We start from the raw sequence: 26,936 nt of genomic DNA on the forward strand, positions 1-26,936 counted from the left end.
TGTGAGCAGAGAGCAGAGAAAGACTAGTCACAATCATCCTTATAAATTGCAAGGTTACTTTTCGCATACACTATAGACTACTGTGGAGTAGGTGTGGCATCATGAAATGAGGTTAAATAGCAGAATTAACCAAGATGTCCTATGTGAAGCCCCCAGAATGGAATCTGGAATGCATTAGCCATGCAGTAAATGATAGGAATGACTGTTGCTGAGTTGGATTCCCACTCTAATTCTCTGAGGTTGGAATTAAAATACCCATTTTGAAAATAAAGATTTCAGAGAGGGTACATGATTTAGTTTACCCCAGACTCCCTCTGTTAGAAATGACCCAGTTGGGGCAAAACCATTAGCAGGCCCAATATAAATATAATAATGTTACCTGAAGGTATTTCTCATTAGAGAAACAAATTCGGTTAAAGCCTTTAGTTATAAATGTGTTTACTGTTCTGGGTAGGCAGCATGACTTCAGAAGACCTCAAAAGAGGACTGCTGATGGTAGTGCTCTGAGACCTTGGAGACAGATGGTGTTCAAAATAAGGAGAAATTGATCCTCGCTGCCTTCAATCCCTCACATTGCTACAACTGAGTAGACAGAGGGCTAGCTCAAAAGGAAATTGTGTGTGTGTGTGTGTGTGCACGCACACGTGTTTAAGGCAAACTCTGTGGCCCTGACATCTCATTTGTTATCCTTTCTCTCAACAGAAAACAAGCCTGGAGTTTTATATTGATATCCACGCCCACTCCACCATGATGAATGGTTTCATGTATGGCAACATCTTTGAGGATGAAGAGCGGTTCCAGAGGCAGGCAGTTTTCCCTAAACTGCTCTGCCAGAACGCCGAGGACTTCTCCTACGTGAGTCAAGAGTTGGCTGTCAGCCAGCCCCAGGTCCCCTCCCTAGACCACCCCCTCCTTCCCATTGCCACCCTGTCTTTCACTGAGTTAGATTTGCTTTAACATTCACGGAACACCTACTTGTGCTGTGTCTTGTGTGGGTGATAAAGACAGACGTAAACAAGCTCTGCCCATGCCTGCAAGCAGCTCGTCACCTGTCAGTGAGGGAGACTCTTGGAAAAGACCGCACTCACTTTGTCTGAGGAGCTGGCCTTTGTTTAGCTGATCTGACTCCAGTTTTAACAAGAGAAGAAACTCACTGAGCACCTCCCAGAGTCAGGCCCTGGCCCTGGTGTCTGCTTTCACGGACCTCTGGCATTTGTTCTCTTTGTTGTTGTTGTGCAGTTGCCAAGTCATGTCTGACTCTTTGTGACCTCATGGACTGTAAGAGGCTCCTCTGTCCTCCGCTATATTCCAGAGTTTGCTCAGCTTCATGTCCATTCAGTCAATGATGCTATCTAACCATTTTATCCTATGCCACCCCTTTCTCCTTTTGCCTTCAATCTTTCCCATCATCAGAGTCCATTCCAATAAGTCTGCTCTTTGCATCTAGTGGGCAAAGTATTGGATCTCAGCAACAGTCCTTCCAATGAATATTCAGGGTTGGAATGACTGGTTTAATCTCCTTGCACTACAGGGGACTCTCAAGAGTCTTTTCCATACCATATTTCAAAGGCATCAATTCTTTGGTGCAAAGTCTTCTTTATGGTCCAACTCTTACATCCCTATATGACTACTGGAAAAGCCATAGCTTTGACTATATGCACCTTTGTCATCAAAGTAATGTAAATGGCAGTTACTAACCTAAGAACCGTGCTGGATGCTTTCATTTAATTGTCCGTGTAACCCATCTTTATAGTAATCCTGCAAATTGGGAGTCGTATCAGACTTTTCAGATGAGGAAGCTGAGACTCAGAGTTGCTGTAAGATTCACTCAAGGTCCCATAGCCTGCAGGTGTCCCGCCCTGATTCTCTTCTCCGTTTTTTGTCTCTCACAGTCTAGCACGTCCTTCAACCGGGATGCCGTGAAGGCAGGAACTGGCCGTCGCTTCCTCGGTGGGCTGCTGGACCACACTTCTTATTGCTACACCCTCGAGGTTTCCTTCTACAGCTACATCATCGGTGGCACCACAGCTGCTGTGCCCTACACGGAAGAAGCCTGTATCCTTGGCAGTTTCCCCTTTCCCCTCCCCCAGCCCTGGGCCAGCTCACATCCAGCTGAGAGTACCCAGGTCTGCCAGGATTTACCAGATGCCTCAGGAATCTGGTCTCCAACTCAGGTGAGGTTTGAGATCCTGGGGTGAAGATAGCCGTGTCTGGTTCTGCTGGTATCGTCTCTGGATTGTTCTATTTGCCTCCTGCCCTCCTAATGGACACCCCTTCCCATATGCCTCTGCTACACCTCAAGTCTTCCTCAGGCACCTGGACCCATGACCCACCCATACCTGTGCTGGCCTATCTCTTTTTCTCTCCTCTACCCCCAGCAAGAGAGTGAGTCTTCCATCATCTAAGGTATGTAAGCACACAGGCCAGAAGCTCATCCTGAGCCTGCTGAGGAAGACCTTGACTTGGTCTTGATCTCCTCTTCCTCACCCTGAATATATCTCTTTTTTAGGTTTTTAAAATTTGTTTTAATTTTTATTGAAGTATAGTTGATTTACAATGTTGTGCCAATCTCTGCCATACAGCAAAGTGACTTGTATAGATACACATTTATGCATTCTTTTTCAAAGTATTCTTTCCCATTATAGTTTATCCCAAGAGACTGGATATAATTCCCTGTGCTATACAGTAGGATCTTGTTGCTTATCCATTTTGGGCATAATAGCTTGCATCTACCAATGCCAAACTCCCAGTCTATCCCTCTCCCTCCTCCACTCTCTTGGCAACCACAAATCTGGTCTCTAGAACAAACCTCTTTTTACCTTCCATCTTTCTGTGCTCCAGCTCCCTCCACTCACTGCTTTCTCTTTAGCCTGTCCCCACCTCGTCCCATTTCCTTCTGTCTCTCCCTCTTGCTTCATTTGATGTGTTCCTCCCTCCCTTCTCTACTTTCCCCGCTCCCACCCTCCTTTCCTGTCTTTCTCCCCTCAGCCTCCTTCCACCTTCCCCACCTTCCCCCTCAGCCTCTGAATATCTTTCTCTCTGCCTTTTCATTTCCTTTGCCGACTCACTTTTCCTCTTGGCTTACTCCTAAAACGTCCACAAGAACCCCCAAGTGTGTCATGATCAAACGAGAGGTCGCCTTCTAGCTTGCTTGATTTTTGTAGGAATTGTTTAGTAATTCTAGGTTCCTGAGTGTTGATTTTCATTGCAAGGTCACTATAGAAGGGGTTGTGACTGATTGTGACAGTTTCTGCTTATCTTTACCCTCTTGCTTTGGATTGATCCATGTCTCCTTTCTGAACACTTAGTTTCTCGGAGAAAGAATTATAGTTGATGGAGAAGAACGGGAAAGGATGATATTAACTCTCTGTATACAGACTCTGTCTCCTCAGAAGTGGGCATCCTCCTTTCAACCATGGGGAGAGTTTCTGGAGTTCTCACCACACTCTGTGCAGGAAAGCTTCCTTTCTGGTCAAGGCATGACTTGGCACTAGTCCACACTGTCCGTTGCACCCTCATGGCTCAGGGATGAACGGTGACCTAGCGGGGGAACATGGAGGGCAGGGTGATGTCCTCGGAGGGAGGGGAAAGTAGTTGGCAGACCAGGTGTTAGACCAGTATTCTAGATCCAGTACAACAATGTAGAGATCGTGGTAAGAACTGGGGGAGAGTCCCCTTACAGTCACCTTGAAGTCTGCTTTAATGACCACCTGACTCACAGACCAATGGTGTAGGCTCTGCTCTACATCAGAAGACCCTTGCTTTCCAAAGTTCTGGCCATCTCTATGTGCCACAGTGCAACCCTCCCCCCAACCACACGCACACACAACTGGATGGTGTGCAGCACATGGCTTCCCCAGGATCCACTAACTGCTGTGCTCCACACCTAGACACATTCCACACTGCCCCTGCCTAGCTCACCTTTGATGTCAGGGCAAAGGAAATAGAAGGAGTTGCCTGAAAGAAGAGTGTGAGCATTTGCACCCAAGGGATCCCACATGTGACTCATCTCAGTGATATGAGGGTCCCTCCAGAGGTGGCCTGTACTTAGTTTGTGGCCAACGTCTGATGTCCAATTTGATGGATTCTCCTATTCTATGTCAGCACCTCCAACATGCTTTTGTGTTGGAAGCAAATGAATTTCTTGGCAGAATGTCCCTCCCTTGGCCTAGACCCAAGGTTTCCTCCTCTCAACACCCAACCCTTGTTCATCAAATGTTAGTACACCATTAGTGCATTCTAGGAATCCTACTAAGCACTGGGGTAAAATATTGACCAAGAAGCCATGGTCCCTGACTCACAGAACTTCTGGTCTACTTGGGAGCTGGATAAAGAAAAGGGGTACCTATAGTCTGTATAGTAAGTCCTGTTGTGGAAGAACCCCAGAGAGCTGTGGGAAATGTCCATTTTAAAAATATATGCACCACCATATGTAAAACAGATGGCTAGTAGAAAGCTGCTGTATAGCACTGGGAGTTCAGCTCGTGCTCTGTGATGACCAGGAGGGATGCGATGGGGGTAGAGGGGAAGGCAGGAGGGTGGAGATACATGTATACACATAGCTGATTCACGTTGTTTTACAGCAGAAACTAACACAAAACTGTAAAGTAATTGTACTCCTATTAAAAAATAAATACACAGTGAATGTCTGCCATAAGCCAGGTAAAGTTCTAAGCACAGGGGTTGTATTAATAGCAGTGAACATCCTGAAGACAAAAATATCTACCCATAGAGGTAAGAGGAGGCTCTAACACAGGTTCAGTAGGTCAGGGAAGTCTTCACAGCAGAAGTGACATCTAAACTGACTTTTTAAAATTGAATAGTAATTAGACAGATTGCCTGGGGTGGGTTGTTGGAGGGAGGACATCTCAGACAGAGAAGGAAGGAAGGTGGGCTATAGGAGCTGTGACGTGTGCATTATGGCCGAAGGACTACAGATGCAGGAGATGAGACCAAAATGGCAGCCCGTGAGGAATTTGAACTAGAAGGAACATGAAAGCAATGGAGAGCAGTAGAAGGGCTTTAAAGAGCAGTGGGAAGCCTCTGGCTGCAGTGAGAAGGACAGATTAGAGAAGGCTGTAGGCAGGGGCATGCTGGGAGCTGTTATGACAATCCAGCTGGGAGATGACTCAGGACTAGACTTGAGTGGTACCGTGCAATGTTTAGAATGTGGAGCTGGGAGGACTTGGTCAGCATTTGGATGGGGATGTTGGTGGGGGCCAGGAGCTAGTGACTGGAAGGGGTGCAGGGCGGTGGGTAGTGAGGCAGAGCAGAAGCTGAGCAGGCCACCGTGCTGCTGGAGCCACGCAGTCTCGTCTGCCATCCAGGGGAGGAGAAGAGGAACCTGGAGTTTGTCCAAGGACGTGCAGGCCGAGTCAACACACACAAGCATGATTTAACCTAGTTCTTATTTGAAATGCATTTTTTTTTTAAAGCCTTCATCTCCTAACAGAGGGAGACTTCAGGCAGACAGATTGTGATCCTTGTTGGCTGTTGGCTTCGTGTCCCAATCAGAAAAAGAAATTACATGGTCTGATAGGAATGGCAATATGGTCTGGGAGGATGTCCTCCAGACTGGGAGTCAGGAGACCTGGATCTGATGACAACACCAGCATCGTCCCCGAGCGTGCCCTTCAGCAAGTCCTCCAAGCTCTCTTAGGCAAGCTGTGTCTCCTTCACAAAGGCACCAAGAGCCTTCCTGCTTTCTTAACCCCTGCAATGGGAACTCGACAGATACTCGTGAAAAGAGAGCAGACTTTCCATTTAGACAAATCAGGTTTGAATCCAGGTTCAGACGGTCACTGGTTGTATCACCTTGGGCGAGGTATGTAACCTCACTGCACCTCAGTGCCCTTGTCTGTAGCAGGAGGACCAGGTCAATACTTAACCTCACTGAGTTGCATGGACGTTAAATGAAATAATGTACAGGAGTGTGCACCTTAGGCTTTAAACATTAAGCCAACTCATTGGAAAAGACCCTGATGCTGGGAAAGACTGAGGGCAGAAGGAGAAGAGGGCAACAGAGGATGAGATGGCTGGATGGCATCACTGATGCAATGGCTATGAACTTGGGCAAACTCTGGGAGATAGTGAGGGAAAGGGAGGCCTGGCTGCAGTCCATGGGGTCTCAAAGAGCCGGACACAACTGGGTGACTGAACAACAACAATTGATTAGAGCATTGTTACTGAAAATGAGGACTCACATTTATGTAAAAGAAAAAAGTTGGGGCTGTTAGACCAAGAGGCCAGGGGTTGTGCTGGTAAGGTTCATGGGGCAAAGGGTCTTGGTGGGGTCACCACAATTGAGAACCTAGACCTCCGAAACACCATCTGACTCACACAGTGAGTGGGCATGTATGATTCCCATGGTGAAGTTTTTTATGTCTGTCGTCTAGAGTGTCCCGTTCTCAGCCTTGGGAACCACAGAGGCCACATTAACTATCAGAAGATGCTGAGCGAGAGAAAGATCAGGGAAGGGCTGGGGGAGGCGGGGAATCCTGAAGGATATCTCACCCAGGCCCACAGCAGTGTCCACCTCCTCACACTCCAGACCATATGCATCAGTGTTGGTCGGTGTTAGTCGCTCAGTCATGTCTGACTCTTTGCAAATCCATGAACTATAGTCTTCCAGGCTCCTCTGTCCATGGAATTCTCCAGGCAAGAATACTGGAATGGGTCACCATTTCTTTTTCCAGGGGATCTTCCTGACCCAGGGACCAAACCTAGGTTTCCTGTATTGCGGGCAGGTTATTTACTGTCTGAGCCACCAGAGAAGCCCAGAGCATATGTATCTGTCAGCTTAATTTTTCTCTCTGGGAAAGCCCCAGCTAAACATTACCAAGCTCTTGCTCTCTGACTCTCCTCCTCTACTATATCAGGATAATATAGCAATGGACACAGTCACTGATGCTTCCCTAGCTGTGTGACCTTGGGCTAGTTACCTCACCACTCTGAGCCTCTCCCCCTATTTGTAATATAAAAATAATAATACTAATTTTGCACAATTATCAGAGCAGTGCAATGATACAAATCCCCTGGCCTGCCTGACACCTGATAGGTACTCAGCAAATGTTCTTCTGTCTCATTTTCTCAGCCCCATGCAGACTACATGACTTTGCTTCCAAAGGTTATCCTTCAACCAAATGATCTTGAAAGCCAGCAACCGGGGTTTGAATCTTTTTTTCTCTTTTTAAAAATTAATTAACTAATTTTTTAATTGGAGGATAATTGCTTTATAATTTTGTGTTGGTTTGAATCTTGATTCCATCGATATTACTGGGTGGCTTCAAGCAGGCCCTGTCCTTTTTCTTAGGCTCTGTGTCTGATATCTCCAACCTGTCAGAGCTGCAGAATGAAATTATATGTGGACTTGCCTCTATTCTGGCCCCTTCCAGCCCTGATATTCTAAGATTTTGCTGATTCTAAAACTAAAATTTTATAATTCTCTGCTTAGATGAATTCTTGATATCAAGAATCGACAGTTGTGACATATGTGAGTCTTAAGATTGAGTGACTCCTTAGGCATAAGTTTCAATCCCACAGGGAAAATCAGTACAGAAGTATCCTAGGTGATTGATCAAGCCAAGACGATAGCTACTTTCATTCTTTAGTTGCTGCTGCTGCTGCTAAGTCGCTTCAGTCGTGTCCGACTCTTCGTGACCCCATGGACTGCAGCCTACCAGGCCCCTCCATCCATGTGATTTTCCAAGCAAGAGTACTGGAGTGGGGTGCCAGTGCCTCCTCCGATTCTTTAGTTAAAGGGCTCTTAATTGAGGGGTTCATAGATGGGCTTTAAGAAAAGCTTATGAGCTGTCTAAAATGTATGCGAAACTGTGAGTAAAGATGCAGAGTTCATTTTCTGGGAGGAAGATTGATAACTTTCAACAGAATCTAAAGAAAGCCATGCTTAGCGTCTGCTGGCCTGGCTGATGGCCTCTGTCCAGGCCGTGGCAAGAACACAGCTCGGGTCAGTGGTGCAGGTGTGAGTTCTGCTTCGGATCTCTCTAGCTGAGGGCCCTAATTAGTTATTTAACCTCAGTTCCCTCATCTGGAAAGTGAGGATAATGATTATTTACCCTCTAGCGTTGTTTGGAGGGCTACATGGGAGAAAGCAGATAAATAACAGGGCATTTACTCAGTGCTGTTAAATATTAGTTCCCTCGCCTCCCTTCCCATGGTTTGTTGTTTTTGTTGTTGTTGTGAAATGTTAAATTCCTGAGAATTTGGGGCCATTCTTCAGCAAACCTTATTTACATTTTATTGGCCTGCCAAGTAATAAAAATACTCTGTTCAAACAATTTTTTTAAAAAGAGAGAGAAAGGCTAAACTGGAATCATAAAATAACCCAGAGTTTCTCTGGCCTTTGTTTATGGTCTGGTTTCAAGCCAAAAGGAAATAGCTCTTTGACATATGGATGAGAAAAACATTGGGAACAGAGACCGAGGGTCCTTAGTAGACTGTTCTCCACACACACTTATAGCTGTGGGCACTTTGAAATCAGAAAATGCTGCCTCTAGGAGAAGGAAATGGCTGTGTAGCCAAGAGAAAATGCAGAGATTTAGAATTCAGTTAATTGTCTTGGTCTCGATTCACAGCCCACTCTGTGTCTTGCACAGGTCCTCTGAAGCATATAGCAAACATTGGAGATACCATTTATTTACTCATTCATCTCGTGAAACTCACTAGACACTAAAAATAGGGAGATGAATAAGGCGTGGTCCCTGCCTTCAAAAAGGAGACAGTTTTGAGAAGAGAGGAAGCAGCACAGAAGGGTAAATGATCAGCCCGAGGGAAGCTCTGCTGGCTGGGGACTCCCATGGGAGCTCTCTAACCATGCAGAGGTGTTGAGGAAGAAGAGGGAAGAAAGACTTCCTGGAGGAAAAGAAACTAGGTCTCAGACCTCCAGAATGGCTGTGATGCAGGCAGGAGAAGAGGGTGAAGCGGCCTTCCTGGCAGAGGGAAACATAAAGGAGAGGGCCCAGATGCCAGAGAGAGGATGTACATCCAAAGTATTGGAAGGTAGGAAGTTGGGTTGGGCTAGAAACAGCAGGTGATAAATAAATATAGGCAGAACCAGACCATGAATAGAAGGAAAAAGATTTGTGAACTGTGTAACAGGACTATTAAACAAGCTGTACACACAAGGTACAATTATGAAATATGTTTTGTCTCCCGTTGACCCTGGAGATAGATGCATATGTGTTCTACATCTAGACCCAGAGATATAACAGCTCTTGCAGATCCCGTGACTTCCCAGGAAATTAAAAGTTTTCTAATTAATTCTGGTCACAAGACAGTCTCAGTTCAGCAATGACTATGTCTGGTCCAATCAAAGTCATTGAACCTTTTCAAAGCTAAAACCTTCCCATCCTCTAGCTCAGGCTTCATACAGGTGCTCAAAGTGACTCCTGTTTCCTTGGCTTGACCTCCAGCCCCTTACCCCATCTGGCCAACCCCAGATGTTTACCCCTCTGAGGTTGAGCAGGATCAGGGAAAGGCGGAAAGGGAAGGGAAGGTCTTTGGGGATGCGTGCTCCCAGAGAGGGCCTGGGCAATGCCTATGAGAGTCCTCAGATACATCAGCCCCAGGGCTAGAAAGCTGCTGATGAGGGCAAGTGTGCCCTTGTTCATGGACCCCACCTCAGTCTGGTGATCTAGTGGTTCGCCTCCACTGGGACACTATGCCCTCTAGTGGCCCTCTTGTCTAAAGCAGAGCTAAAGTTTACAAACCTGGTCTTCTGGATTTGTTTTCCAAGTCCTGCCTGGTAATTTCACATATATGTGGGATCTGAAAAAAATGGTATAGATGATCTTATTTACAAACCAGAAATAGAGACCCAGATATAGAAAAAAAAAAAAAAACATGGGTACCAAAGGGGAAGGCGAGGATGGGATGAATTGGGAGATTGCTGCTGCTGCTAAGTCACTTCAGTCGTGCCTGACTCTGTGTGACCCCACAGACAGCAGCCCACCAGGCTCCTCCATCCCTGGGATTCTCCAGGCAAGAACACGAGTGGGTTGCCATTTCCTTCTCCAATGCATGAAAGTGAAGTCGCTCAGTCGTGTCTGACCCTCAGCAACCCCATGGACTACAGCCTTCCAGGCTCCTCTGTCCATGGGATTTTCCAGGCAGGAGTACTGGAATGGGGTGCCATTGCCTTCTCTGATTGGGAGATTGGGATTGACATATATACACTATTGATACTATGTGTAACTATTGGGCTTCCCTGGTGGCCCAGACAGTAAAGAATTCGCCTGCAGTGCGGGAAACTTGGATTCAATACCTGGGTTGGGAAGATCCCCTGGAGGATGGCAACCCACTCCAGCATTCTAGTCTGGAGAATCCCCAAGGACAGAGGAGCCTGGTGGGCTACAGTCCATGGGGTGACAAAGAGTTGGACATGATGGAGTGACTAAGCACATGTATAAGCACATGTAGAGCACATGGAACTCTACTCAGTGGAAGGAAATCTGAAAAAAGAGGGGATATGTGTGACGTATAGCTGAATATAGATGTTACACATAGCTGTACAGTAGACCTTAACACAACACTATAAAACAGCTATACGCCAATAAAAATTTATTAAAAAGTCAGCAAAAAAAAAAAAAGTGGTATCTACAGACTTGAGATCTCAGCTAAAACCAAGACTAGTACAGTTCCATCTTAATAGCATGTTCCACTATCTAACTGGTAGAATTTCTATTGATTGCCTGGGTAAAGGAAGAAATCAAGGAAGATGCCCAGTTTCCTGACTTGAACAACATGGTAGATGGTGGGGCCAATCATTTAAATGCAGAGTATTAGAGAAAGGGGTTGGAGAGCGAGATATTCTGAGCTCGGTTTGGACTGTGTTACTAAGGTCCGTCTAGTCAAGGCTATGGTTTTTCCTGTGGTCATGTATGGATGTGAGAGTTGGACTGTGAAGAAGGCTGAGCACTGAAGAATTGATGCCTTTGAACTGTGGTGTTGGAGAAGACTCTTGAGAGTCCCTTGGACTGCAAGGAGATCCAACCAGTCCATCCTAAAGGAGATCAATCCTGGGTGTTCTTTGGAAGGAATGATGCTAAAGCTGAAACTCCAGTACTTTGGCCACCTCATGAGAAGAGTTGACTCATTGGAAAAGACTCTGATGCTGGGAGGGATTGGGGGCAGGAGGAGAAGGGGACAACAGAGGATGAGATGGCTGGATAGCATCACGGACTCGATGGACCTGAGTCTGAGTGAACTCCAGGAGTTGGTGATGGACAGGGAGGCCTGGTGTGCTGCGATTCACGGGGTCACAAAGAGTCAGACACGACTGAGCGACTGGACTGAACTGAAGTGTAGGGAGCTCATGTGACATACAAATGGAGACGTCTGATAGGCAGATGGGTCTATGGGTCAAATGTTCTGGGGAGATACCTGAGCTTCAGACAGACTTTTCAAAAGCTACTGTAGAGTTATAATGAAGGAAGTGATTTTCTTGGCGTGCACAGGCAAGGTGGACTTTCCATTAAGTTGGTGAAAAGAATGCTGGGCTGGGAGTCACGATCCCAGATCCGGGATGGCTTCTGCCTCTCGCTGCTCTCATGAAGCTGTGTGGCCTTGGTTAAATCACTCTGGCTAAAGCTGTACTAGGTAGACCCTCAGTGAGTGAATGAATGAGAGAATGAATGAAATGGAAGCAGACCTCACCAGCATCTGCTAGTTGGCTCACTAAGAGAACAATGAGTTACCAGAATATGTAAGTGAGCTGGGGTGGTTAGCAGGAGGAGAGGGGCACTGCCTTAATTTTCTTTCTTGGGGATGAGGCTTCATTTTTTAAGCAGAAGAATAGGAAGCAGTCAGGTCTGACTTGATGGGTGGCACAGAAACACACCCAGGTACTTCTCAGTTCCTGTTTGTGATGGCTAAGGTCAAGCCTTTGTTAAGATTCATAAACAAACAAACAGAAAACACTTCAACAAGAAGGCTTTGGTAACAGGAGACTAAATGGGACTGAAACCGGTTGAATTTGTTTTTCCCCCTCTGTGCAGACATGGAATAGAATCTGGTCCTTAAATATGAATGCTTACTGAATGGCTGGCAGAGTAAATGAATGACTAACAGTAGTAGTAATCATGGTAAAAATAATAATGTTGAGATATGCTTTAGAGATGGCTCAGACTCCCTGCATTGAAGGATTGGCTTTGCCTCCAACTTGCCATGTAGATTTGGGGAATTCGTTTCCCTTTGGGTTCAAATTTTTCTATCTTTAGATTAGAAGTTGAAGATCTCCAAGTTTATTTCCAAATCATTAGGTAAGTAGGTAGGTAAGTAAGTAGGTAGATAGCTAGATAGACAGACAGACTGACTGACAGTCAGATACAGAAAGAATCATTTGATTTTTGACCTTTGAGATAAGTCCCTTTTACATATAGGAAAAGTAAAGCCCAGGAAAGTCAAATAATGTGCCCCAGGCTGCTCTCTCAATTCTGCCTGGTAGACTTTGTCTTACTTTTTCCCCTACTCTGCCATCATCCCAGTTTCCCTCTACTTCCAGGAGGACAAAACCCTACAGAGCCTGGGACCCACTAGCCAGCTCTTAACCACCCTATAGCCTCACTGTATGTAACCCCTCCCACCCCCAGGCTTGACATATTTATAGTTTCCCATCATCTGGACGACAATAGCCGAGCTGCCTTGCTCTTCATGAATCCTGCCTTGACCCTTCTGCCTCCCACCTGCAGAGTCAAGTGTACCTTCTGCCCAGGGCTGGAAAACCTAAATGTCACTACCTTCCCCCAGCCTCCCTCATCCCCCTAAATGAGGTTTCTAAGGGTTTTATCTGCTGTTGTCAAGTTTATAGTCATAATTCGAAATGCTGTTAATATTACTGACAGCAGAGAGCTACAAATTACAAAGTTGTAAAGTTACTTTATGGTGATAACTGTCAGCCTTCACTAGCAGCACTGCAAGGCTCCATGGAAACCAAGTTGATGATAAAAAGAATTGATATTGTCTCAGGATTATGACTGTTAGCTAATGGCTAGAGAAATCCTGGCTGGTTCTTAAGTAACTTGAACATGTTTGTTTCTATTCATGTTCACTTGCACACTTATATATACACTTACTTGTGTTTCTATTATCTTATTGTACAAATGTAGGAAGAGGCACCAAAATAGAAGGACTTTACCCTAAATCTGTTCCAACTATTTGCAGATTTGGGTCTTTGACCAGCCCTAATGACACTGAGTGGGGCTATCTGCCACATTGTAGGTATTCAATAAATAATTGTTGAATGGATGAATGCCTAGAACATTTAAAGGGCTTAGGCAATATTAAGAACAAAGGTATTGAAAAAAATCTGTCTTTACAGTAAACCAAGAAAACAAAAGCAGTTGTGGAAGTACTGATTTGGGGGAATGAGATTTCCTGTGTTGATAAGATGGTTTAGGCATCTTAATTCACACTTAATTAATACTATTAAGCTTGGTATTAGTCCACAAGGCAGATGTATCAGCCCCCACACCCACCACTCACTGCCCTCCTCCCACAACTGATGCCGACTGGCTGCATTAATAGCAGCAGATGTTGGGAGCAAGGAGGTGCTGTTCTTTCTTCACCCTGTTGTGTCATGGGCCCCTGAAACCCTGGCTTGATTACTGCCCACTCCCCACCTATTCAGGCTACTGAGAAAATGGTGCGTGGCCTCTGAAGAACTAGAATGGGAGGGGAAGACAAAACTAGGTTTAACATCTGTCCAGACTTGTCTGAAACTGAAGGGTTTCCTGGGACAGGGAACTCGTGGTGTTAAAGCCAGGACAGACCTAGGTAAAGCAAGATGGTTGGTCACCCTACCACACTATGGCCTAGGAGGAACTGGCCAAGAACTGGGGATAGTCTCCTTGAAAAGAAAACATCTAGCCTCTTTGCTTTGGTCAAATTCTAAACAGTCCTCAAGGAGCAGAGGCAGTAGTCTGTTCTATGTGGCTCTCGAGGTCAGAATGAGAGCCAGAGGAGGCAGCTCGTTTGAACCTCTAGCTGGAAGGGCCACACTTACTGAGTGCTTATTATGCACCTGACCTGGTTTCTGGGGATGCCAAGAAGAGTGGCAACAGCCTCTGCCTGGAGAAGTTCCCCAGGTGGTGGGTGAATAGGCCAGAGAGCAACTGCAGTACTTGTGTTGTGACAGAGGGGTTGCAGGGGGGGCAAGAAGGGGCCCTGACCTGAAAGGGACGTGTGGACTGCACGGGCGACGTGTACCGAGTCCAGGCACCGGGAGAGCTGCTTCCTTCCTCTGGACAAGTCCAGGCCTTGGGGTGCAAGCTGGGGAGTGAGAAACAGTGAGGCTGAAGGGGGCTGCAGGAGCCAGCCAGCGAAAGGCAAACCAGGGTTGCAGGGAGAGGAGATGACGGGGTGGGGTGTGGGGATGGTCAGGGGAGGCAGGCGAGTGCTACTGAGATGCACAACACCTCATCCAGTTACATCATCTGCCCAGCTTCCCACCACTCCTTTCATCTTTAAAAGCATGTGCCCCCTGGACACGGGCTGTGAAAGAAAATCAAGTCAAAGAGTCCCCCCTTTTCCTGATTTTCCAAGGGAACCAAGAGTTCCAGTTTCTCTGATCATTTCACCTGGCTAGAGGTTTGCTGTTGTTCAGCCGCTAAGTCGTGCCCACCTCTTTACGACGCCATGAACTGCAGTGTGCCAGGCTTCCCTGTCCTTCGCTGTCTCCCAGAGTTTGTTCAAAGTCATGTCCATTGAGTCAGTGATGCCATCCTACAGTCCATGGGGTTGCAGAGAATCAGATGTGACTGAGTGACCCACACTTTCACTGTCACTGACTAGAGGTTTGGGGGTTATCTTATTGGCATCATTGGGCAGTGACAGTGTTCTTATGTGAGACTCTTGAGCCATGGATTTTGTTAATCTGCTCTTTGCCACTGATTTGCTATGTGAAGCTGAGCAGATCACTAGCCCTCCCTGCATCCCATTATCCCATCTGTGGAATGAAAGGTTTGGACAAAGGACCTCCATCTTCCAGGCCTCATTCAAAGGACATGTTGAGCTTAGGTCTAACTCACGTTTATCAAGTACACAGCCATCCCTAGGATTTTGTCAATTCCCTGTGGGCACAGGCCATTTACCACAGGTCCACCAACCCTCCCATTCTTCCAGAAAGACCTGGAACCAGTACCTCACCTCTCACTTCCCAAGCAGCAAAAGCTGCATGCCCGGCGGGACACGCTGCCTGTCTGGGGTTTCTTATCCATCAATATTTTCCTCAAGATGATAAATGTCCTGCCAATAAGAGGAGGCAGCTGCCAACCCTGTCTGAGACAGGGCCTGTAGCTGAAGTCGCAGCCGTGCCTGGCGTGCTGATGTGTCTGGAGAGGCAGGAGGTGGGAGTTGTGGCTGGGAAGATGAAAGACGGAACTTAGAGGGAGGAGGAGGTCAGGACCACTGCTCTGAGTCTATGCAGATTTTGCCATGAGTCAGTGGAGATGAGAGAGGAGACAGAGTATGCTAGGATTTTAGTTCAAAGCAAAATATTTTTACGGCATTTACAGAGCTCCTACAGGATGCTAAGCTCTAATTAGACCATCAGGAAGTGAACAACCCTTACACATGTATAAAGTACATTCAGAAACATCATCTTGCTTGATTCCACCAACAATTCAGAGAGATGACTATTATTATTTTTATAAACAAGAGGGGAGCATGCTGTCCTTGAGTGCTTATCCTAAGCCATGACCAGTCCCCGGCTCTAAAAGTACAGAAACAGATGGAAGAAGCCTGCTCGGGTGACACAGTCTATAGGAGATGGAGCAGTCCACTCCCAGAAGCTTGAATTTGTTTCTCCTGATATCAAATTCAAATCTTATTGCCCCACTAGAGTACAGTTTCTTTGATGAAATCAGCCATGTGATCAAGGAGCTGATTACAGCTGAGATGTAACTAAGAGATGCCATTGTTCCATAAGAGAATGAAAAGAGCCTGGCCTTTGGAGCCAGATTCACCTGGGTGCAGATCTTGGTTCTGTTACTTACTAGTTGTGTGGCCTTGGGCAAGAGACCTGCTCTCTTTGAGCCTGACTTTACCTGTCTGTAACCATGATGACTATGCTACCTACCTCATAGGGTTGTTTCAAGTAGATAGAAACAAAAAATTCTCAGGTGCCTCATATAGTAGATTACCTGGAACATGGTATGTACTCAATAAATGTTATCATTACTGTTTCTAATCAAGTACTGAATTACATGAATTCTAAGTAATGAGCATCTGGGCCATAAGGAAAAAGCTGACAGCAGTGCAGGCTAGACATTTCATGGAAACTTCCATGAAGGTTCTTAAGATTCTAAAAAGGTTCCTAAGACTCTTAAATAGCAGTCCTCCTAAAAGTGTGTTTGAAGTTCTCACATATCCCAACAGAATCAGACTTCATCATCTGGACTCATGTGCACAGTTAAGAACTTTTCATCAGGACAAAATCATTGCTGGTGAGGCTTATCTGTGGTCAGGATGTGGGACTGAGAGCAAGACTCAGTGTGTGACAAGGTGAGGTATTTGGAGACAACATATGTCAGCATGGACTTCCCTGGTGGCTTAGATGGTAAAGAGCCTGTCTGCAATGTGGGAGACCTGGGTTCGATCCCTGGGTTGGGAAGATCCCCTGGAGAAGGAAATGGAAACCCACTCCAGTATTATTGCCTGGACAGTTCCATGGATGGAGGGCCCTGGTAGGCTATGGTCCGCAGAGTCGGACGTGACTGAGCGACTAATACACAACCCTATGTAAAGTGAAAGTGAAATTGAAAGTCGCTCAGCTGTGTCTGACTCTTTGCAACCCCGTGGACTGTGGCCCACCAGGCTCCCCTGTCCCTGGGATTCTCCAGGCAAGAATACTGGAGTGGGTTGCCATTTCCTTCTCCAGGGGACCTTCCCAACCCAGGGATCGAACCCAGGTCTCCTGCGTTGCAGGCAGACGCTTTAACCTCTGAGCCACCAGGGAAGCCCAACCCTATGTAAGCGCTCCTTAATCCTGATGTTGAGGAAACAGTACCACGTTTGGGTTCTTCTCATGGAAAGTAAAGACTGGAAAGTGCCGTTATTTTTTTTTTCCTTTTTTTATGTGATCACAGACAAGTGACACTCGTCTCGGTGCTTCGGTCTCCCTGCTGTTGCCTACCTTTTGCATGGTTGTGCAAATCAGATGGCAGAGGATAGAAGAAATGGTTTTGAAATCTAGTCTGCCCTGTACTCAAGGAAGGGATGGCTTTTGATGAAGGGGAAGAGAGGGGGCATAGGGAGAAGCTGGAGGCACCCTGCCCCTCAGGACAGAAATCTGCCATCAGTTAGGGGCAGGGCAGGGCTAGAGGAGACACTAGGCTGGCACAGAGGCCCTAGGGGACCCAAACCAGCCCAGTGCCCACCCTGTGTCTGCACGGATGCGCAGAGTAACCTGGCTCCACTAAGAGGTGCTGGTAGTAACCCCCTGACCTGAACCGGAGGCTGGCCTCTCCCCTCCCTCCCTCATCTCTGCCTCTCTCTGCCTGGCTGGCAGGGACCACAGGCTGAGGCTCATTGCTGTTGTCTGAGGCTGAAGTGCCCTCTCCTGGCCCCCAGGGTGCATGGCTGCCTTGGAAAGTCTGCCTTCATCCTGCAGAGGTTGGGAGGCTGCCAAGTCCTTTGTCTGAGCCAGGATCTGAGCTCTGGGGGCCTGAGCCACCTTTGGGGGGCAGAGGAGGGAGGGGCAGTCAGCTCACCTCTCCCAGGTTTCCCTCCTGTGTGGTCATCCACCCTCCTGCCTGTCTCTTCCCACCTCCCCACCTCCGATCCCCCGCTTCTCTTCTTGTCTGTAGGCCTGCAAGACTCTGTCCCTGATACACATACACACTCACTCACACATGTGTCTAGCATGCCCTCTCTCAACTCCATCTGCTGTCTTCTCCTTCCCCCAGCCTCCCATCTCCCTTCCCCTCTCCTCCACTCATCCTTTCTCTCTCCTTCTTTTTCCTTAGCTCCTTTCCTCTCTTAAGTGGAAATGTTTTGCACCAAAATCTGCACTGGACTCTAGTGTCCTCCATTTACACTATCCTGTGCAGGTGTGCCGGAGAAGGCAATGGCACCCCACTCCAGTACTCTTGCCTGGAAAATCCCATGGACGGAGGAGCCTGGTGGGCTGCAGTCCATGGGGTCGCTAGGAGTCGGACACAGCTGAGCGACTTCACTTTCACTTTTCCCTTTCATGCATTGGAGAAGGAAATGGCAACCCACTCCAGTGTTCTTGCCTGGAGAATCCCAGGGACGGGGGAGCCTGGTGGGCTGCCGTCTCTGGGGTCGCACAGAGTCGGACACGACTGCAGCGACTTAGCAGCAGTGCAGGTGTGCAGAACCCCGATCCCTTAGTGACCTGGTGATGAAGATTAAAGGAGCTGGTGTTGGATGCGGGGGGAGGGAACTATGGGGGCCTCAGCACTCCCTCCCCTTCCCACCTCCAGGTGACCCCGTGTGTCTGTCTGTTCGTCCTCTCTTCTCTCATCCCCCACCGGTCCTCCCTCCCTCTTCCTCTTTCCCTTCTCGCAGCTCAGTACAGATTCACATTCACACACCATTGATTGAGCTCTTTGGAAAAGTGGGGACTTGACTTTCACCTTGAAGGAAATGTCTTTCAAGGATCACCATCTGCCTTTTCCCCAAATGAGAAGAGTAGATTTTCTGGCGAAGGGTGCGATCTGGGCCTGTGAACCAAACTAAGGGACAAGCAGAGGGTGTGAGGCTGTCCTTGGTTGTGGGGAGGAGTCATCTCCTGAGGCCCCACATGATGCCCTGGTGTGTATGTCCGTGGGCCACTTATTCTAATGAGACTGCTCATTTATTTACCGTGTGTGCTAATTCCAACAAAAGCCCAGGCCACGCTAAAGCCACACGGAGCATTTCCCGCACTGAACTCTTCAGGAAACCTCTCATCCCAGGACCCACGTTGGGAGAACTGGCCTGTGGCCTGGAAAGCCTTCCTTCAGCTGATGCCAGCACTGGTGTCAGGAGGTTGCCGCTCATGGCATCCCCTGGGGAGACCTGAGGGCAGTCACAGGTTGCAGCTATTTGAGGGCTAGCTGACTGCTGCACCAACACAGGCTGTGTCTTCCACACCTCCCTTCGGGAAAGTCTCGTCTTTCAACCAAGCTATGCAGATACCAGGACAGCCAACGGGTCCAGGCTTGGGCAAGGGCCAGGACAGGATGTATTTGAGCCACTGTGGTTCAGTGGTCAGGAGCCCAGGGTTCCGCACTCATACCAATCTGGTTTTAAACCTTAGCCCTGCCATTTCTGAGCCCTGCACAACTTTGGGCAAGTTGCTTCAGCTCTCTGGACGCCAGACTCCTTATCCACCAAGTAGAGAAAATGATACAAATTTCCCAGGGTTTTTGTGAGGTTAAATGAGAATATAAGTACTTAACACCCTGACTGACTCTTAGTAAGTAATGGTAGCTATTATTACACATTACGATTCTATGTGATCACTTCATGGGGATCAGCTGAGTAGGTGGTCAGGCCAGCTGGTTGAGGACCAGACTTCTTGCCTGGATGGAGAACCATCTGCATCCCCACAGAGATGTGCAGCCAGACAACTAGGTATAAAGCAAAGAGTCCTCTTTTGAGTTCTCCCCAAGAAAACTGTGGCTGTGGTCCGCCCTACTTACATGCATTAAGGGCAGACTGAGAAATCCCAAGTTCACTTCCATTTGGCTAAGCATTTTAGTAATATTTGCAAGTGACCTTCTCTGGGGTTCTGGAAATGCTCAGCATTTAAAAGACTCTGAAGATAATCTGACTCGTGGAAAGTTGGGAAGCTTTTGAGAGACAAAAAATATTTACTGATTGCCAGCCACTTGCCAGACACTATGCTAAGGGCCTTGTTAGCGTATTCAATTCCCACAGCAGCCTTATGAAAGAGGCACTATTTCTGTCTTGCACATGAGAAAAATACTGGCTCAAGGTATGAGCATACCTGAGGTCACACAGCTCACAAAGGCAGGTTCTGAACCCAGAGCCCTGTGACTACACAGCACTTGCTCTGCTCCTGTGCTCACAACCAGACTAGGTGAGATTTCTTTGCCTCATCCCATCCTTCCCAGAGCTCTGGGCCCCCGCTTCTCCTTGTGAAGGCAGAGGACCACCAAGCCTTGGCAGAGCAGACCCCTCTCTCCTAATAATGCTGATTCATGCCATTCCTCTTCTCTGGTTTTCTTCTGAGCAACCGAGAGTTCTCCCTTGGCCTAAACTCCTCCATACCTCCTCACCAGAAGGTGACTGTGGAGGAAAGTTACTGGGCTCTGCTGAAAGTCATTTTTAGATTCTGGAGCAGGACAAACAGGAACAATGACTTCACATGTGCATGACTAATTCAAAGCACTTTAATCTTGAAAATGTCAAACTTTATGGTCAGTGGCTGTTCCTCAGTGAGCAGTGGCACTGTGAAAATTAAAATAGCAGGATGGCAGGGCACGGAGACTGGGTGCCTTTGTAAGGGCAAACAATCTCCAAAGGTGATGATGGCTGGAGCCGCGGGACAGCTTTGAAGTACAAACTGAAAATACAACGTCATCAAGTGACTGACCATCTAAGATTAAGATGTTCCAGCCAAATGGCACACATTAGTGGGGATCTTTACTGCAACCCTGAAAGACAGGCGTTATGGTCCCTGTTTGGAGCAAGAGGTAGGGGAGGAGATTGATGCTCAGGGCAATCAGGAGATCTGCCCAAGGTCATGCATTTGGCGGGTGCCTCTGCAGATTCTGAGGCTCAAACCTGTCAGTTTCAAAAGTCTGCTCTATTGCTGCTGCGTCAGTTGCCTTTTGCCTTCATGGATTTAAAGCAACATGAACTCATCCACGTTGGATCCACCAATGATCTAAGATAAATTTGGAACAAGTAATTAACATCTGACTTCATATAACCTTTGATCTGTGATGAGAAACAAGACCTTAGGAAAAGTTCACTGGATTCTGGCTTCTTGGAAGTCAGGAGCCAAGCTGGAAACTAGACTACTAGAAAATTACTATGTGACTGAGTTTTTTTTTTTTTTTTTTTCCCTCTCTGGGCTTTCATTTTCTTATTTATAAAAGTCTTAGAAGGATTCGTGCAAAATCAAATATTTAACTAAGCACCCACTTTATACCAAGTTCTGTGCTTGGAATTGATTATTAAAGAGGAATAAGACATTGCTTATTCCTTCATGGGAGCAGTTGAACCAAGGAGTCTCTAATGTCTTTCCTTATTTGGGCATTCTGTAAACTCAAATTCAGTCATGAGGTCAAGGGACTTTGACCCTGTACAGTGTGTCTTAGATCTACTAGAACCTAGACCCAGGATTTGGAGCCATACCCCAGTGGGTCCAGGGTCAACACACATATGTAGAGACCCCTACGTCCAGTAGACAGGGAAGTGAGTGCCTAGAAAACAAAAGAGCCCAGAAACTGACCATTACTTTGTTCAAGTATTTATTAATTTGTTTTTGGAAGTGTTTCTGAGCACTGCTTCTGTGTCAGGCCTCATACTGGGTTCCTGGAGACACAGAAATAGGTCAGAGGAGGTCCCTATATTCCAGGATGGTATGTACAATCTGATGGATTAGTTGATGTGCAGATACTATAAATAATGGACATTCTGGGGTCAGGCCTGAGACCCAACACCACATATGTTCAGGGGCTGGGAATGTCTGGAGCTTCAAGTGCCAGGAAGGACTATGGGCAGAGCACTCTCCCCTGCCCCACTGATGTTAGGTGTATCTGGGTGACCAGCTTTGGTGAATGGGAGGCTAAGAGAAATGACCCGGATGGAGGTCTCCAGTGTGCCAGTGAAGTTTGGCTCAGCATTGGCCATTCTAGTAATCCACCAGGAAAAGAGATGCCACAGGGAGACACTTCCACCTCAGTCTGGCCCCAGAATGAACACTGCAGACCCCCCTGCAGCTGAGCCAGCCTGGAGCCCTGCCTTCTGGCTGAGTTTATCCTACATCGGTCAAGATAGCTATGTGTAGACTTGAGAGAGAGAAAATGGGGGGAAAATGGATGTTGTTTAAAAAGATACAGCTATTGGAGACAGGAATGAGAAGAGGGGTGAGGTCCTTGTTTTATGTGCTCTCCTGAGAAATACAGATACTAGTCATTTTGAATGAGGGGTGATGACATTATCAGGTTTGCAGGATTCTTGACCCATAGAGAGAGACAGCAACCACAAGACCCACTGGAGCTGGAGGCCAGTAGTCTTCCCAGCTGAGCTTTCCATCAGGTCAGCCTGGGAGTACCACAGCATATTCTGTGCTCCCAGTTGTTGAGCAAAGTATACCATGGAGGTTCCCACCAGGTACGGACACCATCGCCTGCGCACAGCCTTATAAGTCCTGGAGCAGCCCAGGACTGCTCTGGAGCCAGTAACCTCCAGCAAAAGGCAGTCCCACCTTTCTTCCTTCAATGTGCAAACAAATATCATCATTTACTCTGTGTGTCACAGCATGAAAGATTGGGAGGCACTGACTGAGCACGCGGGGTCCAGGCCCTCCCTGCCCTGCCAAGGACGTGCTGTCTGCTCTGATCTGTTTCCCACCCCACAACGTCTGTCTCCTTCAGGCCCCAGACGGGTCTCCCTGCTCTCGGATGGTAGGCAGAGAGCAGAGATCCAGTGTTGCACCTTTGCATCCATAACACACTGTCTGAGGATTTTTTTATTACCCTGTCGAGACAAAGAGCAAAGGGCTGCATTTAAATTCAAGACCCAACAGACTGCAGTGCTGCCTCGGAATCCTTCATGGCAGCCTCTGCTCTAGCTCTGCCAGCTGCCCCCAGGTTGTCTATACTGGGTGTCTCCACTGGGCCCCCATCCCCACCTTCTCTGTCTTCCATCCAGTGCTGGGCATCAGGGGTACTTAGATGCCAGAAGAAAAGACAGAGATGGTGAGGTGTGGGTCCAGACTGCCTTGGAGCTCAGGAATGTCTGAGAGTAAAGAGGGCTGGAGCAGGTGGGGACATCTTCCTGGAGGTGATGGGCCTTGATAACAAGATTTAGCAAGGTGCTGTAGCTCACAGTTTACAAGGCTCTCACATACAGACAGGGTCTCAATGAATCATCACAACAACCCTGTGAAGGAAGAACAATTATTCTCATTTTCTGGCTTAGATAACAAAGGCTCAGCCAGGTAAAATAACTTGACAGAAGTGCATTGCCAGTAAGTGCTTGTATAAGACAGTCAAGGTTCTCCGGGGAAACAGAACCAATGGGATGTGTGCCTATATAGAAAGAAATTTATTTTAAGGAAATGGCTCATGTGATTATGGAGGCTGGCAAGTCCAAAATCTGCAGAGTGGGCCAGCAGGCTGGAAACCCTGGGAAAAGCCAGTGTTGCAGTTCAGGTCTGAAGGCTGTCCACTACAGAATTCATTCTTTCTCATGGGATCCTTCAACTGATTTTATGAGGCCCACCAACACTAGGGAGAGTAATCTGCTTTACTCAAGGTTCACCTATTTAAGTGATAATCTAATTCAAATCGTCCTCACGTGAACACCCAGAATGACGTTTGAACACTTTTCTGGGCATTGTGTCCCAGACAAGTTGATATATAAAATTAACCATCACTGTGGTAGGACTTTGATCTGACCCCAGGTCTGTTGGCTTCAGATTGTGAACTTGGCTACATCAGAGCATCCAAACGGATCTGTTCTGAACTTCAAAGCAGAATTTGAAAGAATAGTGTTTAGTTCATCTTAAAAAATATTGAAGGTCTTCATTGTGTCTAGTTCTATTGATGCTGAGATTCAAAATGAAATAGCATCTGCCTCCAATAGTCCAATGAAGGAATTTACAGTCTAGAAGTGAAACAGTGAAGGCATTCTGGAGAGTAGATTATCCTGAATAAAGGCTGAGAACTAAATAAAGGTAGAACTAAGCATGTTAAGACATTGGCCTATCTTGACTGGGGATTTCATTCAAAGGAGGCTTAGGAGCTGAAGTTGGAAAAGTCCTTTGGGACAAGATCAGAGAAAGCTTTGGATGCTCTAGTACTAATATGAGGTTTTAACTTATAAGCAACAGGGAGCCAGAGAAGGTTCTTGAGTAACAGAATTGCATGAAGAAATCACTGTATTAACAGGAGGACTGGGTGGTGTATACAGGAGGAGACAGAGAAGCAGAGTCAGGTCATTTTACCCTAAAGCAGTGAGAACGTCCTCTTGGTATGATTTTGGGAGCATTGTAAAATCCTTGCTTCATTCTCCAATCAAGAAAGAAAATGTCCAGCAAGGACCGAGAATTTCTGCCACCAACTGACTTATCAGTGAAGTTTCAGAGTTAGAGAATGGACTTGGCTAGGTGTCAGGCACTGCCTTAGGAATTTTCCATAATCTCAAAACGGCCATGTGAAGAAGACAGGGCAGAGATTATTGCTCTCCTGTGGCTGATGAGGACACTGAAGGTCAGAAAGATGAAGTAACCTTCCCAAGGTCACAGCAGATAGATGCGGGCATCAGAGTCTGGACCAGCACTATATGATCCGCGGCTTGTACTCTTAACCCCTCACTAATCAGCGACAGAGGCTGGGACTGTGAGGGTCCCTGGTGCTTGAGTGCTGTAGAGAGAAGAGAGGAGTGAAAGGAGGAACAGAAAGAAAAAGCAGAGTTGAGGAAACAGAGACCATTTTTTGACTCTAAGTCCTCACCAAGGCCTGACTCGCAAGTAGATGCTGGAAATAGAGACCCAGTCATATCTGGAAAGACAGAGTGTCAGATGAGGGAGATCTCAGAAGAGATGGTGATCCTTTGCTGAAAAAATTAATCCCCAGCTAGAAGATCAGCTCCACTCACAGTCCAGACAGTGTTTCTGGAGGCCCTGGGGAGAAAGGACATTTCTTACTGGGAGCAAGCCCTCTGCTGCACTCTCCTCACTTCAGCTGTCCAGTCCTCCCAGAGTTAACCCTCTGGTGCTGCAGAGAGGCCAGCTCTGGGAGAGGACAGTGATTTCCTGGTTTGCTCCCATCTGTAACCATTGTCTTACCTGGTGGGAGGCATCATCTGCAGTAATTAGGCTTCATTAAAATGCTGATTAATAACATCTTGCCTGGGCCAGATACATGATGGGATTGGCCTAGTCACTGTAAATGTTAGTGTTCTTTGCAGCTGTTTACACACAGCTAACACCCCTGCAGGGCCCAAAGGGGAGGAGACCGCAGAGGCTGTAGAAATGCCCCCGCCCCAGGGAACCAGATGCAAGGAGATGGAAATAGAGTCTGAGCATGGAGGACTTTGTAGGCAAGCTGAGCTCTAATTTACAGATGGTGCATCACCAACTGGTGGCCCATCACTGACTCCTTCCTGCAGATGGTAGATTTGGCCAGGAGAATGCTTGGTGACCAGTGGTTGGTTTAATGTTGAAGTTTGAAGGTCTTGGAGCATGGCTTTCACTATCCAATTCGACACTACACCCCCTATTGTTTCACACCTGTCATTGCACATATTTATATTATAAGCCCAGGGTCTGAAGACATTTGAGCTTGTGACCCTTGCGTACCTGATAGGTAAGAGGTGAGGCTGTAAAAAGAACAAGTTAATAGGCAGGGGATGTGTATAAACAGAAACATAGACATAGAAAGCCACAGAGAAATTGCTGGGATCAATTAAGGCATTGCAGGGGCCAGACTGTATGAAGAAGAACCCAGAGGTAAAGATGTGTGGATCACCCAGGTGACCCCACATCATCTTGTGTAGTTGGAATGTGAGTGTAGGGTAGGGAGTGGGAGATATGGGTCAAGAGAAAGGTGCAGAGAAGACGGCCAGAAACAGAACCCAGAGGTGGGCCTTGAATATCATGCTTAATGAGTTTGGACTTGATCTAGAGAAAGTAAGGAACCCATTAAAAAGCGGTTTAAGTTAGAGAGAGACAGGGTCATATCTGCATCTTAGAAATGTCACTCTGGCAACAATGATGAGAATGGGCTGGACAGTAGCAAGGAGAGACCAGCTGCAGTCACCCTGAGACACAGCCCTGAGGCCTGAACCAGGGTGGAGGCAACCACGAAAGCTGTTTCTGAGGTGCGCGCCATGGGAGACCCACTGATTTCCTTCCTTGGGGAAGACAGCGGTGCTCCTGGCTGACTGGAGCCCTGGCTGCTGGGCCCATTGGGTTTACAGGAAAAAGTACACAAATGGAGGAATACTGACCTCACACCTGACTGTCTAAAGAGAAACTAAGGCACACGGGAAGACCAACATCCAGTATGAGAAGGGAAGAGAAAACCCTGGTTTCGGTCTCCTAATCTCTCTTCTCTTGGATCTCACCATAGCAGTTGAACTTTGACAAATTTTAATCAGAACTCACGGCTAAGCCTGATTTTACAGATCCGAACACTAGGTTTCCCAATGAACAGCGACCTTCCCAAAGCTACTGGTGGTCGAACATTTTTTTTAATAATATCTTTTCTATATTTAGGAAATTATGTCTTTTTCTTTGTACCTATATTACTGCTGTCTGTTTATCTGTGTGTCACCTTTCACATTTACCTCTTTCTCACTCATTCTCTTTTTGTTTTGACAGTTTCTTTGTGTGTTACTTCTCTCTGCATCTCTCCCTCTCTGTATTTCCCTTTTGTTCTCATTCTCTCTCTCTCTTTTAGTCCCTTCTCCCTCCATCCCTCTCTTACCCTATTTTGTCTCTTTCTCTCTACCCCCAGTTCTGATTAGACAAATGACTCGGTGATACGGCCAGTCTCTGCCCAGTGGCTAAGCTAATTGATGGCTCCTGTAGAATTACCTAAACAAGGAACTCTTGTCATTAGCAAGAGATGGGTTGCCTTGGCCTGCAACTAGGAAACCTTTGAAATCCTGCATCTAAATTGCCATTCTTTTGACTGCTACTAGTGATGCTAATTAGCTGTGTTAATTGGATGTTTTGATATTTGAAGAGCAAAGCAATCCAACTCCTTCCT

At 47.0% G+C, this 26,936-nt stretch overlaps 1 protein-coding gene across 2 annotated transcripts in view; it reads left to right on the forward strand.

The window, feature by feature from the left end:
• The first annotated feature begins 708 nt into the window (after positions 1–708).
• LOC120856171 (cytosolic carboxypeptidase 6-like) overlaps positions 709–26,936 on the forward strand; it is a 63,341-nt gene continuing 37,113 nt past the window's right edge. For both annotated transcript variants that reach the window (XM_040231215.1, XM_040231214.1), the window contains exons 1-2: positions 709–855; positions 1,893–2,055. In XM_040231215.1, coding sequence (XP_040087149.1) covers positions 748–855; positions 1,893–2,055 — 271 coding nt within the window. In that variant the 5' untranslated portion in view covers positions 709–747. The remainder of the gene's footprint in view (positions 856–1,892; positions 2,056–26,936) is intronic.

Source organism: Oryx dammah, unplaced genomic scaffold, assembly GCF_014754425.2.
Source record: "Oryx dammah isolate SB20612 unplaced genomic scaffold, SCBI_Odam_1.1 HiC_scaffold_28, whole genome shotgun sequence".
NCBI lineage: Eukaryota > Metazoa > Chordata > Mammalia > Artiodactyla > Bovidae > Oryx > Oryx dammah.